The following is a 16,883-nucleotide window of genomic DNA, read 5'->3' as shown; positions in this document are numbered from 1 at the left end:
TTAAAACAAACATGTTTGCAAAATATATTTTCTCATTATCATTTTAGTTGATATTTAAAGTGTCTGAAATATTACAAGCATTTACTGAATTTATGTGCCTTAAACCGGAATACCTTGCACATCAAAATAAAGTGTAGCATTAGCACAAGCCTGTGCCACAATATATAAACAGTTCATATAGTTCCCCACTGTTGCACAAAGCCTGTTGTAGTGCAAATCACAAGAACATAACTCCGCCCTGGTACATTTGTCCCTAAAATATAATGAAAACATACGAGAATGTTCCCATATTCAGCCGACTCACCTGTGCTGCCACCATTCCCATATAGGCCATTAATAGTACATAGCCATATCCAAGGCAGAGCATTTTCAGATGGGTCCGCAGTCTGTCATCAGCTGCTGATATTAAGATACACGTCCTGTGTGATAACTTAGAAGTTTGAGAGTGTCATTTGGACAAATAACTTCAGCATCTGAACTGGTTACAGTAATCCTGATCTATACAACCAACAAGCACAAACCTCCTCTCTTCCTTTTTTTTTTTTCTTTGAAAAAGGGGGAAGAACAGGAACAACTCCGGATTTCCTTCTTCATATCAGTTCAAAACACATGGAAGGAAACACAGATCTTTCGAACAAAAACGGCAGCTCGTGAAAATCTGTAAATTGATGAGAAAGCAGTTGGGAAAATGACTTGATAGCTTGAAAGAATTAAAGCACACCAGTCATGACTGAGGTCCCAGAGTCTCGGTGCCTGCTTAGCTCTAAGTAGAACATATTGCTAAACTCTATCACAGTATAATTACTAGTTTATAAACCATTAGCATGCTGACTGCACAGGGGACCTTATTCAGAGAAAGACTATTTGTGATTTTTTTTTGTCTCGAGTTGAGCTATATATCACTGTATGTGCAACATTTCACAATCCACATTTTTTTTCTGTCTCAAACATGACTCACGATTCTGCATCTAGGAGGCTGAGACTGGGCTGGAATGGGTGCGGATTTGCGGGAAGTGTATGTGTAATTGCAGTGGGCAGAGTGCAACTACAACACAACCATCAGGAGGGGTCCGAGTTGTGTGTGCCCTGACCCTGGTATAATTGTGATGACTGCATGCAATTGGTTGTAAACCGTGAAAACATACCCATTCAGTGACGGACTGGGTCTATTTCAGCTCTGGTATCCCTATCTCTCTGGATTAAGGATTGTGGGGGCCCTACCAATAAAATTTCCATGGCCCCCCACATCCTCATGCCCCTTGCCTTGTCTCCAGACTATCTACTGACTGGCAAGGTCACAGCATAGTACATCATGTCCGTAACACTGCTGGGAACCGACTCCCGGCAGGATAGGAGACATGATCTAGTACACTGCCAGGGGCAAATGCCTGATATTGAGTGGGGAGATGAGAGAATAGAGAGAGGGAAAGATGAAGAGAGGATATAGGGGGATATCATGACCCCAGGGAATTATCAGCCAGTCCTATCTCTTATCTACATCAGGGCTGAGTAAAGATATTTCGTTTGATAGGGATGAATTCGGATGAAAGAGAACTTAGTCTTTTTTTTATATAACATAGATAAATGTATTGCTATCCACTTATAGCGCGACCCTAAAACAAATGCAGTACATGAAGTTATTTAGATTAAACTGGCTTGATATTTATTGGACATGTCCCTAAAAATGATTAGCCTAGGGTCTGTATATGACGTCATCTTCTGACTGTACTAACCGGTTCCCATGTAATCAGACTGCAAAATGGATGGATCTGCCAAATGTACCCACCCATGTGTATGGCCAAATTGGAAAGAGATCTAAGTGTAGAGCACTCAGGCTTTGCAGCAGGATAACTTTCTGGTGCAGATTCAATTAGCAGTGTGATATTATATTGTGAGTTATCCAGGCTGGAAATGCTCCTATATATATTTAGAAAAGATTATTTATACATTATGGGGTATGACCAGATCAGGGCATCAATAGATAAATAACCCACACTCTCACCAGATGTCCATGATGTATAATACCCACTGTAAATGAAAACATAACTCGACACTCCATAAACACTGTGAAAGTTTATTTTGCAATGTAATTTTCAGAAAATGGAAACCGCATTAAAATTACACAAAATGGTGCCTTAACGTGTAATTGTTCAATCATTTATTTAGTTCCTCAAATGACTGAAATGTGCAGTATAGTTATTACAAATCCTATTTTTATATTCAAACTAATAGGTTCAAGTTAATCTTCACTATATAGACAAAACTGATTGGACACAGACAGCAAATAGATCAATGAGATTTTCTTGACATCCGTACTTTGTAGGTCCATCACGTGCAGTGATTACTGCAGACACCCTTCTTCGCATACTGTCTACAAGCTCCTGGACCACATCAGGTGGTGACACTGAAAGTTGAGTCGGCCTAGAAGGCACCCGTCGATCCAATTTGTCCCAGAGGTTCTCAATGGGGTTAAGATCTGGACTCTGAGCTGGCCAGTCCATCCGTGTTACCGAATTTTCTGTATACCAGTCCAGCGTATCTCTGGAAACATGACAGGTGGCATTGTCGTCCTGATGAAAACATTTATTGTTTCCGTAGAACTGCAAGTGCATGGGCCTCGCTACGAAGTGTTCTTGTGAAAACCACCACATTAGTGGCCATGTGGAACTCGTGTGCAATGGTATGCATGGGACAATTTTACTTGCGCATGGGGTGTCCAATCACTTGTCTACATAGTGTATATATATATATATATATATATATATATATATATATATATATATATAAAATACATAAAGAAATTATATATTCTTTTTAAGCACCCATTATCTAAATACAGTGGAAGCAGCCATGAAACTAGTTCCTAGTGAATCAATAGGCTAAATTCTCATAATTAATAGCTAAGCCTACATAATAATGTTACATTTTGATGTTAAAGTTGTTTATTTAACATCAAATGAATCAGTGCAGGTGAATGCTATTAGAACACAAGTGTGAAATACAGGGTTGAACAGTTTTACCTGCGGCTCCACCATTTGGCTTCCATGGCACCTGCAAGTCTTTTTTTTTTCTAAGTCACAACTAAATTACTAATAATGGCTGCAGAGGAGAGGTGTTGGCTTGAGGACCAGCAAGAAGCTATAGTCCTTGCGGCTTCTTATTGGTCCACATGGTCACCCCCTCTCTGCAACTTTCACCCCCCCCCCCTTCCCTCTGCTGTTGTTGGTAGGGCTGCTAGACAAACCACTATAGTTTCACCCAAACTGGGAAAGTATGCTATAAAGGGTCATAATACAGGATTGCAATAAAACAAACAAATGGAAAGAAGCAGGAGACCGTAACCACATATTGTAACTGGCAAAACATACTATAATACTGCTTGCACGGATTTAAAATCACTCTGCTTGCAAAGTGAACACATGTCCCTACTGAATGGGAATGAGATAGAACCCCTTCCGTTTCTGTACGATGACGTCATCAACCAGTGTCCAACGTCATTCCCTACTATCCAAGTGGGCATAGAGGGGGAATATACTCTTGTGGCGAGCGAAGTGAGCCCACAAGGGGCCAACTTTCTTATTCTCCTGGAAAGTGTGGGCAGAAACCTCTACTTCCGCCCTCACTCACGTCACTTCCAGGTACGGCTACTGAAGGGGTTTTATACTCTTCCCTACTGAATGCTACACAATTACCACCCATCAGTTACATCTGCTTTAGGGGAAAAAAAAGCACAAGTCCAGATATAATCAATTATCTCTATTATAAAATATATTTAGAAACCATCTAGGATATTAGACTGATTTGCCAGTTGAACCTGAAAGAACATAGATAAATATATTGTTTCTTTACATTTCATAATGCTACAAAACAGACCTTTTTATTTAAAGACACAAGCTTATTTTAGACAGTTAATGGCAGCATATGAATGTGCTACATATAAATATAATGTAAGTCACCAGAGTGAAATATACAAAAAACATGAATAGGCTCAATATAGCAGTTTTGTCAAATATTAAGTAAATTCACCAAATGGCAAACAAACAGAACAATGTAGTACAAAGAGTATACAGCTAAATTATTGGTTTATATTTGCATGCACAATTATTGTGAATGTGAATAATACTTGGTAAGTCTAACAAGTCTCCAATAAAAACCATTGAAACAGAAAAAAGGAACCACTAAAGGAACCAGAAAAGATTGGTCTGTAGACACGACCTGCGAATGGTAGGTTATGTCAGGATATATTTACAATCTGGCTTCTCCAGAGAGGGGCTTATGTGCTTAAATAGAGATAGAAATGTTCATAAAAATATGCAGGGAAATCATGTGCAATGCCCTGTTACCCATTCCAGGAAAAACTGCTCTAGTTCTCTGGTACTTTAATATATACTAATCAGTTCATTTACCCTGTCAATTCTAAAGGTAACTCTCTACCGCAAAGAATCTCCCACTGTCGTGCAAGAAGTGAGATCAGTTTTTCCCGGCAATCTGCACTTGGAATAAAGATGTACCACTGGACTTCTTGATTTCGGCTACATGATTTCTGAATATCAGATGGACTTAAAGGTTCACCAAAATGATCCATGGACAAGCTGTGCATCAGGTCTTGGTTGCTGGAATCATCAAACACAAATGTAAGAGTCTGAGGATAAGTCTGATAGCCCATCAATACCCGATCTAAATCTCGGATACGTCTCCCGTCCACTAACTGGTACTTGTCTTTTTTGGGGGGTTCTTTGGCAAAATCAGGAAGAGGGTAACTGATGTAATCTTCATTGAACAGAAATAAGTCTGAACTTGTAAGAATAAGTGTTTTTGGCTGCAGTAATGCCTCCTGTTCAGGCTCTTCTGCAGAGCTCACATTAAAAGCCAGGATATACAGCAAGATATTCAATGATGGTAACATCTCTGTTGTGTCATTCTGCTCAGTCACAATGTAAGTAAGATCACCAATTTCTTCTTCATTTGGATAAATGAACTTTACTCTGCTAGAATGAATTAGTTCATAATTATCCATTTTCCCTGAAACAGAAAATACATTTTCATTTACACATTTTAAAATACATTGTGATTTAAAATGGGAAATCATAATTAAAAATGACAGTTCCTTAGAGAATAATAAAGGAAACATAATGACATAAATCATTTATTTTGCAATCTAGTAATGTATTTACTTAATGACTATGCAAGCTGAACTCACAGAGTGCAGGCTGCAGCAACGTGCCAGTCAGAGTCGGCACCAATGGGCTGGCTCTATATCGCAGGAGGGGGCAGTTGTATACGTGTAGAACTAGAGGCTGCATGTACAGAGGATATTCTCACAGCAGTTGTTCCGTGAAGATGCAGAAGACTCATTTCTTACTGGATGTAGTAGTGTCCTTTTGGATATATGTCCACATATGTTACTTCATATTATCAATATTTATTAGGCAACTCCTCTTCCATGTTTCCTCTTCAGTTTTTTTTTTTTTTAAAGAGGTGACAGTAGAATTAGCTTGGTGGACAACTATGGTATTATTGCTTATTTGCATGCAAGTAGCTTATTCATTGGCACACAATGCATTGCGGACAATGGGCATGATTCAGACTTGTACGGGAACCCGATGGTTTACAGTACATCCAAATTTGATGTTTGGGGATATACGCATGTGCAGAACGAGTCCTGCGTGTTTACTGCGGCTTTTCGGGGGCGGAGACTGGGAAAGTTTTGCAAAGTTGCTTTAAAGGCCTGCCGAGCCCAGGGTCTGCGTCATCGGAATCGGATGACTAGTTTCCGATCGCCAGTCTGAGTAAGTCGCAATGGTGATGCCATGATGCATTTTGGGACGCAGAACTCAGATCGTAGTTGCATGCAGGAGACACCGGATATTGTGCTGCAATTAGGGAATCCAAACCTGAAATCCCAGTTCCCAAGATAGTCTCAGGTGCCCAAATTCCCTGGGATTTTCAGCACCAAATTCAATTTAATAACTGGATTCTCGTGGTCACGGAGACAGTCACTTGCAGTGACTTTTTACATTCTCAGTGACCACAAAACCCAGAGCAGCATAGTTCCAGATGCAGTGTGTGTGACTCTGGCTGCCCTGCGTCAATCATTAAAAGGGGGCGGGGACGGACTTCAGCTGTTGAAAAAGGAGGGGGTGACGTGCTTAGTAGTATATAAAGCATGCTACTGCCTCCTACTATGTCTTCTTAGCTGGCTAGCTACAGAGAAAGATGGTCACTGGAATCTGCAGTAGACAATAGTGTTAGGGAGAGTAGAGAGACGGGGGGCCGCCTGCTCCTCGGCATGACGTCTCTCCCATAGTGCACACTGCGGGAACCGGAAGCCAGAGCTCAGGAGTGAACTCCAGCCTCTGGCTGCTGTTTCGGGGAAGGAGCCGGGCGCCCGCTGGTAACGAAAATCTAAGCCAGCTCCCATGGAGCCTCCCTGCGGCGCCAGGCTGAGGCGGGCCAGATGAGACAGAACTGGTTCGGTCTCAAAATAGAAGTGAGAAGCAGTTCCGGCCCACTTTAACCACTGGGGCAAGTGGTACAAATGTGGACTTGGTAGTACCATTGAGGACGTGGGGCCCGATTCAGTAAGGAACACTATTGCTCCGTAAACTATTGCTTACGTAATCGTAAGTTGGATTTTGTGAAGGCTGTCACATAACATTGCAACTATTGTCTTTATTTTGAACATGTCAAAAGATAAAAGGTATACAGGAGGGGGAGCCCTCTGTGCTGGTTTCATGCAAATCATGTACAGCTTTATTTGTCCCCTCAGGACATTAAGGATGGTTTGTGTGTTTGCTGTCGTAAAGAGCCACCAAACCAGTCCAGTTACTTGTCCCTGGACAAGAGCCTTCTTGGGTATCCTCTTTGCCCCAGGTAATAAAGCAATTTGTGGATCGTATGGCTGCTCCCACTATGCCTCCTTGGATGGGGTGTCCACAGCATGCTATGTTTGCACCTCCTATGAATCCTTCCTGGAAGGATGTTTATGGCCATTCTAGTCAGAGTATGGCACCATCTAATGTTGATAGCAGACTGGTAGTTACTAAGGCGCCTAAGCGCATGTTATCTTTTTATCAGTCTTCTCAACATATGGATTCAGACGCATTGTCAGAGGATTCAGATGATGCGCAAGGTTCCTCTCGAGGGCCTAGCTTGGCGGAGGACGATCATCTGTCCACAGTGGATGTTCCTTCTTTGGTGAGGGTGGTTAAATCAATCCTAGACATTCAGGATGATGAACCAGCTCATAGTAAGAAGGCTCCAGTGTTTAATCACCATCGGAAGGTGGTCAAAACAGAGTTCCCTGAATCTGAACAGCTCACTGAGCTTATGGATGAGGCATGGGGTAACCCTGGCAAACGTTTTTATGTGAATAAGAGAATAACATTGTTGTATCCTTTCCCGGCTTCTCTAAGCGGTAGGTACCTTCTACTGTGGATGCTTATGTAACACATTTAATAAAAAATGGTACATTGTCTATTCCGTCGTCATCTTCCCTGAAGGATTCCAGGGATAAAAAGATTGAAGCATGTCTTAAAATTATTTTTTCATCATCTGGAGATGTTACTCATCCAGCGATGGCTGGAGCCTGGGTAGCCAAAGCGGTTGAAAAATGGATGGGAGCATTGGAAATTCTTTACCAAATGAAACAGAGAACAGATGATGAACAGTATCTCTTTCATATAAGGGAAACGGCTTCCTATCTGGGAGAAGCTGCTATAGATGCTGGAATTTTTGCTTCTAAAGCATCAGCGGCTTCAATAGTGACACGCAGGGCCCTTTGGTTAAGATCCTGGAAAGCTGATACAGGATCAAAGAGGGCACTAGAGGTTTTACCTTTCTATTGAAAAGTACTTTTTGGAGCAGAGTTTGATAAACTAATATCTACTCTGGAGGCTTCAAAGTCAGCAGGTCTGCCATCTACAACAACTATGAAGTCTAGACAGGTTTCTTTTCTGTCCTTCGGTTCTCAGGGACGAGTAAGGGAACATCCTTCCTCTAAGGCGACTAGTTTGCAAAATATCAAGTCGACAAACTAAGAGGTCTGGGCCTATGCCAGATAACAAACCCTCTGCTTGATGAGGCGGTACTCCTCCTGGGGGATCCCAGGGTGGGAGGCCGACTTCTTCAGTTTACGGATTGTTGGCATCAAACAACAACAGATGTCTGTGTCCGAGACGTGGTCTCTCAGGGGAATGCCTTACTTTCAAGAAGATTTTTTGCACAGATTTCCCAACAGATGCGGTCGAGGCCTCGACCTTTCAGGAAGCCATTCACTCTCTGCTGCAGGCAGTGATAATAGTCCCGGTTCCTGTGTCGCAACAGAGAAGGGGTTATAATTTCAATCTATTTCTGGTTCAGAAACCGCATGGGGCTTATTGCCCTATACTAAATCTGAAAACCCTCAACAGGTTTATCCATGTACCCAAGTTTCGTATGGAAACTCTCCGATCAATTATTTTGGCAATGGAGCCGGTGATTGCATGGTTTCCCTGGATATTCAGGATGCATATCTGCATGTTCCTATTATTCCATCCCACCAGCAATTTTTACGGTTTGCTGTCCTTCAGCAGCATTACCAATTTTAGACTCTACCCTTTGGCCTATCTATGGCTCCCTGGGTATTAACCAAAATATTGGCACTCATGACGGGCCTATCTCAGGCGTCAGAATTTTGCCATATCTGGACCACCTTCTGATAATGGCACAGACTCCGGTTGTTTTACAAAACCATCTTCAACTGACCATAACCTGCTTACATCATTTGGAAAAAATCATCACTTTCTCCAACACAGCAGATTGTATATCTGGGAGTGCTTCTGGATTCTCAGGCACAGACGGTGTTTGCCGGAGGACAAGATTGTGGCCCTATCATTTAGAATAGGCAAGCTGCTTCAGAAGCGAAGGGTATCCATTCTGCTAGCAATGCTGGTCCTGGGATCAATGGTATCCACCTTCGACATGGTGGGGTATGCTCCATTCCATTCCAGGCTTCTGCAAAGATTGATTCTCTCCAAGTGGAACGGACAGTATCATCGAATAAAGTTCCAGAGGATCCTTCTTACTCCAGAGGTTCATCACTCCCACCTCTGGTGGCTGAGAAACGATCATCTGAACAAAGGGCGTCCATTCTGGATTCCAAATTGAGTACTGCTCACCACAGACACCAGTCTTCACGGATGGGGAGCAGTGTCAAGTCATCACACCTTTCAGGGAAGATGGACAAATCAGGAAAGTCATCTATCAACAAACATTCTAGAACTGCGACCAGTATACAAAGCACTTATCAGGGCACAGGACCTACTTCAGGGCAAGCTGGTCCAGATCCGACAATGCAACAACAGTGGCCTACCTCAATCATCAGGGAGGCACAAGAAGTTACGCAGCCATGACAGAGGTGACAAGGGTTCTGATTTGAGCAGAACGTCATCTTTTGCACATCTCCGCAATATTCACACCGGGAGTGCTCAATTGGTAGCAGATTTCCTAAGTCGCCAGGACATACATGCCGGAGAGTGGTCTCTCCATCCGAGAGTGTTTCAGCTTCTGGTAAACAAATGGGGTCTGCCAGAAGTAGATCTCATCAACACAACCACAAGGTCTTCAAGTACAGGTCCAGAGACCCATCAGCAGCCTTTGTGGACGCACTGGCAGTAAGATGGGACTTCAAGCTAGCATATCTCTTTCCTCCGATTTTCCTCCTCCCAAGTGTTCTCAGGAAATACATGCAGGAAGGCGGAACAGTAATACTGGTAGCTCCAGCTTGGCCCAGACGTCATTGGTTCATGACATACAGAATCTGTCAATAGACCGTCCTTATCCTCTTCCTCTACGTCAGGATCTGTTAACGCAGGGTCCCTGCCGGCATCCGGACTTACGTCGTCTGGCTTTGACGGCGTGGCTCTTGAATCTTCCATCTTAAGAGCAAAAGGTTTTTCCAGTTCTGTAATTCAGACAATGCTTAGGGCACAAAAGCCTGCCTCTGCCCGCATCTATTACAGGGCTTGGCAATCTTTTGGTCAGTGGTGTGCCCACAGAAAGTACAATCCTAATGTGTTCAGGATTTCCAGGGTACTGGCTTTTCTCCAGGTGGGTTTAGACCGTGGTCTCCGCCTGGCCACTTTGAAAGTGCAGGTTTGTGCACGGTCAGTCTGATTCCAGTGGAGGATTGCCTCATTATCAGATATTAGAATTTTTTTTCAGGGAGTTCTGCGAGTACAGCCTCCTTTTGTTCCACCGGTAGCACCGTTGGTTCTTAAGGGACTACAAGCTCCCCCATTTGAACCCTTGGACCTGTAGATTTGAAATGGTTGACAGGAAAGACACTTTCTCCTCGCTATCTCTTCTGCACGCAGAGTGTCTGATTTGGTAGCGCTTTCTTGTCTCTCCCCATTTTTGATTTTTCACCAGGATAAAGCTGTTCTTCGTACTAGGGAGCATTTCCTTCCTAAGGTAGTGTCCCGTTTTCATGTGAATGAAGAAATTGTTGTTTTAGCTTTTCAGGCTTCAGATCTTTCTGTAGGTGAAGCCTCCCTGGATGTAGTTCGTGCTCTCCATATCTATGTGGAGTGTACAAACTGTTAGAAAATCAGATGCTGTTTTTGCATTATATGGTTTTCACAAAAGAGGATGGCCAGCTAATAAGCAGACTCTGGCAAGATGGTAACGCATGACTCTCTCTCAGGTGTACACACAGGCTGATCTCCCTGTCCCAAACACGGTGACAGCACATTCTACTCGGTCTGTAGGGCCATTGTAGACATTTAGCCATGGTGCCTCTGCTGAACAATTGTGCAAGGCAACCACGTGGTCTTCTGTCCACACTTTTCTTAGGTTCTATGCAATTGATACTTTTGCCTCTCAGCATGCTTCCTTTGGGCAAGGAGTTCTCCTTTCTGCTCATCAGCGTCCCCCACCCTAGGGGAACTGCTTTAGGACATCCCCATGGTATCCCTGTGGATCCCTATGGACTCTGAAGAAGAAAATAAGAGTTATGATAGACTTATCTAGATAACTCCTTTTCTTCGAGGTCCATAGGGTCCACAGGGCACCCACCATGACGCACCTAACTGCATGGGTACATTTTTTCTTTCGGGCACAGATTCCCTCATTTTGTGTAAGATTGTTTCCTTCTCCTGCCTTGAGGCTTGTTAACTAAACTTAAGTCCTATGGCTAGGGGCGCGGTATATATGGAGGAGGACCCAAGGCATCCTGGGAGCTGAAGTTTTAACTGGTTTGTGCCTGATCTCCAACCATAATATCCCCCATGGTATCCCTGTGGACCCTATAGACCTCGAAGAATAGGAGTTATCTAGGCTACATAACACTCATTTTTGTCTTCTTGAGGACTGCACTTCAAAGTGCGGCAGTAGCTGGAGTATCATTGTGGAATTTTATTTGTGGACTTGGTGCACGTTTGTCTGATGCTCAATAGCAGCAAATAGATATAAACAAAAAATTCAAACTGCGTCTTGTTATGGTTATGTTATGCTCCAGCGTCTCAGGTATGGCGGCAGTGCTGCTCTACCATAGGCTCACTCAAGGAGGCGTTGTTTGTCTGACCTGCATTCAATACTGCATATACTGTATGGAGGAGTTGTGGACAGCTAAGGCGACTCCATTGGACGTCTCAATACAAGTTTCTGCGGCTGTTGCATTAGCATATTTTCACGCACACAAGAATTAGCGTATAACTCTGAATCAGGACCACAGTCATCATATTTGTGGCACTTACAGCAGGGTGCGAGTACCCATAACTCAGAGTTCTTCTTGTGTTTACATTGGCAACTTTTCACTGGACATTATAGACTACAGGCAACACCACGCATTACTGTACTTTGGCCACATCTATATGTTCACTGCCAGTGTTTATATGCTCATTCCAGCCCTGGTCTCGGCCCACTACACATTCAGTCACACAGCAAAAACTAAGCCACAATTCGCGTCGCTTATGTCTGACTCTGTACAAAGTTAATTAAAAAATAAATAAAAGCAAAGACTGTTGAAAGTTTGAGGAAAAAAAAAAAAAAATGTGTAGAAAGAAGAAGAAATCCCAGCAATAACTCAGGGACATTCTGACCTCTCGTGCTGCTTCAGGACTGACACAGTGAGCATATTTAGGAAAATAAGGAGGAAGTACTTCCTCTGCCATTTCCATCCTAGCCTCTCTCACATTGTCACACGGCTACAGGAAGGTACACAAGAGCCTTGTTTCACCAAGCACTTCTTCCTATAATCAATTATGGCAGAGTGCCTGTGACTGAAGCAGCGTTGGAAATGAGAACCTCCACTGCTGCCAGGATATTGCCATTGGAGAAAAGTATCTCACCTTGCCGTATGTGATTAACTGGTACCAACCTGACTTTTGATTAGTTAATACCAGGTATATGATCCTCTCAGCTAGCAAATTATTTAGAATAATGACCAAGAAATAAAAATAGCATGCCATTTAAAAAAAAAAAAAAAAAAAAAAAAATTCTGCATATTTTACTGGGCGGTTGGCAGGAGTGGGTGAGGGTATGAAAAACTGTAAATATAAGAAAACCATTCCATTGCAAATCTAAACAAAACCTTTCCAAACACATTTACATTAATTCTGGTTTAGTTATTTTTTAAGTAAAATAAACTGAGGGTTTGACCCTGGAGTGTTAGCAGTAAGGGTATTATTTGGAATGCTGAAAGTTGGTTACATTATTTTGCTTTCCTGTTGTTCAGAGTCTTGGCATGGTTTCCTGCGCTACATGGGTTCAGAATGACTAATGTCAATGGTCATTACACACTTGTCTCCCTGATTAGAGAACCTGCTTTTAATGCTTAAAAGAAACAGATATTCAGACATAAATAACCAAACAGTTTTGGGGTAACAAACACTGGCTAAAATGCAGAGCACAAATAAAAATGGGTCTACCATAGCATCAAATCGCTTTTTTTGCTTAACATACCAAAGGGCAAATAACCATATAAATAGTCAATTATTCAAACTAAGAAAAACATAAATATCGCAGTCACAGAACTCATAGATTCCTGCACTATAAAGTATAGTGTAAGGGGAACCTAGTAAAGAGTGATTCATAAAATCTCCATGGATATTTCCAAAAATAATCTAGCTGATTTCAGATCAGTGAAATTTTCGGAAAACAAGCGAGATGAGTAAAATATCCCTTTCATTTCAATGGACAATGCATTTCAATGGGCACAGAAATACAATAGAAATGCATTACCAACTGAACGAATGGTAGAAAAATCAGTTCTAATCGATTAACTATTCTTGTGGAACTGCAAGTCCCAGCAAATCTACTTTCCTTGGGTTAAATGAGCTAAAGCTGGGTACAGCGTGACTAGACGATATGTCGTCGGATCCCGCGGATCGGAGTCTAGTGTGTACCTATGATATGCACGCTCCCATGGATCTCTAGCAACAGCTCCCGTCGCCCCTACTGCAGGGCCGATGGGGGATGTCACCAACGATGACGTTCTGCAGAATACAGCATGACACGTAGTTTTCTTCCCTGCGGACCCGGCATTGACAAGTGTGTACGCATTGTATATGCTGCATACACACTTGCCAATATTGTGAACGATTACGTTATCGTTCACAATATCGGCAAGTCTGTATGCAAGATATCGTTAACGATATGCGCTCCCATGGATCGTTAACGATATCTTTCATCGCCTGAACATGCAGGCCAACCTGACTATATCGTCAAGTTGTGCATGTTCAGGGATGTTGCCGGTGATGTGATTGAACGATATCGTTCAGTATATAGGCAAACACTTAACGATATCGCTCTTGGAGATAATTAAAGGAGGGCACTTCTATAAAAGTCGCAGCATGATTTGCTGGTAGGTCATGGAAAATGACAGGTTGTCTAATGTTAATCAAGATGATGAGTGTTTGGGGTTTTCCTCGGTTTGCTTTCGTTAATGCTAGCTATGAGTGTTTGGCTCCTGTCACCTGTTTTCTTTTTCCCAAATTCTGAGTAGAAGTCTCTCTCTACTGGTTCAGGAGATGGTGCCCGTGCCAGCAGGGACAGCGCAGCCATCAGCTGTTGTATGAATGTGTGGGTAGCGTAGCTGTCTCTAGTCAGGCACGTCACAATGTGGTTTGGGGAAGGACCTGCAAGGAAAGAAAACGAAATGAAGATAAAAATAATAGGTATAATACAAAAGCCCCACATATCTCATGCATTATTGCCTATACAAACAACAGTTAGTAATGGCAAACTCAGCAGGAATTCTGACAGTCTAAAAATTACCCCTCATTGTAGCTTTGGGGGAAGAAATAATAATAATAAAAAAAATAATAATAATAATAATAAAAAAAGAATCGCAAAAAATGAGGTATTTCCTATTATAAATGACAAAGGAATCAGAAATTACCACAGGGCAGACTGTAACCACGAACAAGACAGCAGGACAAATGCTTTTATATTGGCAATGCTAATGAAGCCCTTAAAAATATCATGTTTTTTGCCACAAATAGAAAACATACAACGTTAAGTACATATTTGGAGAAAGAAAATATTACCTGTTATTCTGAAGAACTGATCGAAGAGTCCAATGTTTACAGACTGCAGATCGCTAAATGTTATCACAATGCAGTGACAAGCGTAAAATAGACGGTATTCAGAACTTCCTTTGTCTTTGCTGCAGTAATCTACAAAAAACATAATAAAAGTTATTACTACAGAAACGACCACAGAAAATGTGCACAATTCCTCGCTTTGTAATACCGTTTGCACACACCAATGTAATTCACTTACCCTGTGGCGTCAGATCTAATTTTTTAAAAGCGTCATCCAGCACAAAATAGATTGCTTTTGTAGACAGCAAAACGCATGATGTCATTTCGGAGTCTGGCATTTGGTAAAATGTCACTGGTGACCACATGAGGTACCGTAATTCCTCACTTTCAACCTGTATAAAAGTGGTATGGCAGAAATCAGGTAAGTAGTGCCTTTATTATACACTGCTGAGTTGACACAATTAATACACATGCGCTGCAAGAACTTAATTACATAAATACATGTCCCCAAAAAATGACCCATGAGTGTCATTCTAAAAGCCACTGGACTGCCAGTGTCTGATTACTACTATACTATAATACTTCTATTGTATTTCATACAAATATTCATGCAAATGAAGTCTATCAATTTACTTGAAACTACTAATATTACTGAGGTGCATTATCATGATATATCATGATATTGGCCAGGGCCGTAACTAGGATAGTGCGATCATTCTTACTTGTAGCTTCCTTTGCTTTTATCCCTGGCATCTCCTGGTTGCCCCAGGAGTATCCCTATCTCTTCCCTGACCCTTCCCCATGAGGCCATGGCCCTGTTTCAGGTGCACTATCATATGTCCCTATTTAAAAAATGGGAGGGGGGGCGCCAATGCGTTCTCTGGCACAGGGCACCAAAAAGTCTAGTTACGGCTCTGATATTGGCAACACCTGCAAAATGCTGTCTCCACTGTGCTGGGTGTGCAGTGTACACAGACCACTGGGCCCTCACCATGTACCTGTAACAAGCCTCACAGGCTCTGTGCAGCGAGTCCCCCTATATAAAAAGTGCTGACGGCGCCATCTTTTAGGTTTTTGATAGCTTGGGAACGATGGCGCAGCAATAGAAGAGACTGGCACCGTGCCACAGCCCTTGCACCATCTTCCCAAATATCACTGGCAAATGTTAATCTGGGCTGTCCACCCTTAATAGGAGTCCTTACATTTGTTTTCTGTGCACTTTACCTCAGAGACGCTGTTATGGAAGAATTCCACAATGCTTTGGCCGCTAAGTGCAGAAATAAAGCGAAGCGGCACAGATGCCGGAAGATGGAATGGAATCTGATTCTCATCTGATAGTTTCTGAATTAGGCTTTCAGTGGGGTAAAATGTGGGTAATGCCATTCGAGTTTTACCATCTCTACAAATAAAAACAGCAAAATGCATATTGTCAGTACATTATGTCTCTGTATTGATAAAGGGATTAATACAGGGGTGGGGAACCTTTTTTTCTGCCGAGGGCCATTTTGATAAATATAACATTATTTGTGGGACCGGAGCAGGCACGGCCCCTCTGTGTGACGTCACATGGGGCAGGGCCACAATCAACGGTGATTACAGCAATGCCCGGAGCAACCAAAGGATAAGAGCAGCGGTGTGACCGTCTGAAGTGTCCTAAGGACGCTCCATGCGGCACAGTTGCATAGATTCTGGCTGCAGGGTGCCATTCTAGGCATCCTGCTAGCCAGATGAGGCTAGCAGAAAAAAGCTCTGAGGGCCAGACCAAATGAATCCGCGGGCCCTATACGACCCCGGGCCTGAGGTTCCACATCCTTGGATTAATATAACACAGGCACTCTTATCTCATACATGCACTGTTATCACATAATGGGCCTGATTCTAAGTCACATGCACAGCCGATGTTCCCGGAGCGGAGCAATCTTTTCCTACTGTGCTTGCGTGACAATCCCTAAAAACTCATAAGGCGCATGCGTCTCATGGTGATGGTGTGTACCAGAGGTGCAGTTGGATTGAGACGTCAGTATCAGACCTGTAATGGAGATGTGCTGAGCATTCCTGGGCAGTGACAGGGAGGTGGCTATTCAGAGGCATGAAATGATCGGTCTTCTAGGCGCGTCGCTGAAGTTATGTACACAGGGCCTGATTCAGATATGTACGCTGATATTTACGCAGTTCAGCGATAATCGGCCAGAATGCACACGCGTGGCGATTGAATTGAGATCATATGTGACAGTTCTAGTGAGAATTTACTCACAAGTGATTAAGAGTCAGAGGCCATTTTGTGAGGAAAAAAAAAAAACTGCAAAAAAATATGGTAGTTGCTCAAATCAGCTAATTGCATAACACAGGTGCATGTAA

General features: G+C 42.6%; 1 protein-coding gene across 1 annotated transcript in view; it reads right to left on the bottom strand.

Moving 5' to 3' along the window:
• Positions 1-2,071: 2,071 nt before the first annotated feature.
• NISCH (nischarin) overlaps positions 2,072-16,883 on the bottom strand; it is a 68,339-nt gene continuing 53,527 nt past the window's right edge. The window contains exons 17-21 of the mRNA XM_088482457.1: positions 15,750-15,924; positions 14,764-14,917; positions 14,529-14,657; positions 13,956-14,117; positions 2,072-5,022 (exon numbers count right to left, since the gene is read on the bottom strand). Coding sequence (XP_088338583.1) covers positions 4,403-5,022; positions 13,956-14,117; positions 14,529-14,657; positions 14,764-14,917; positions 15,750-15,924 — 1,240 coding nt within the window. The 3' untranslated portion in view covers positions 2,072-4,402. The remainder of the gene's footprint in view (positions 5,023-13,955; positions 14,118-14,528; positions 14,658-14,763; positions 14,918-15,749; positions 15,925-16,883) is intronic.

Source organism: Taudactylus pleione, unplaced genomic scaffold (genome assembly GCF_031769625.1).
Source record: "Taudactylus pleione unplaced genomic scaffold, aTauple2 ptg000289l, whole genome shotgun sequence".
In the NCBI taxonomy this organism is placed as follows: domain Eukaryota; kingdom Metazoa; phylum Chordata; class Amphibia; order Anura; family Myobatrachidae; genus Taudactylus; species Taudactylus pleione.
Note: the sequence above shows the minus strand (reverse complement) of the source record. Positions and strands in the feature narration are given on the sequence as shown.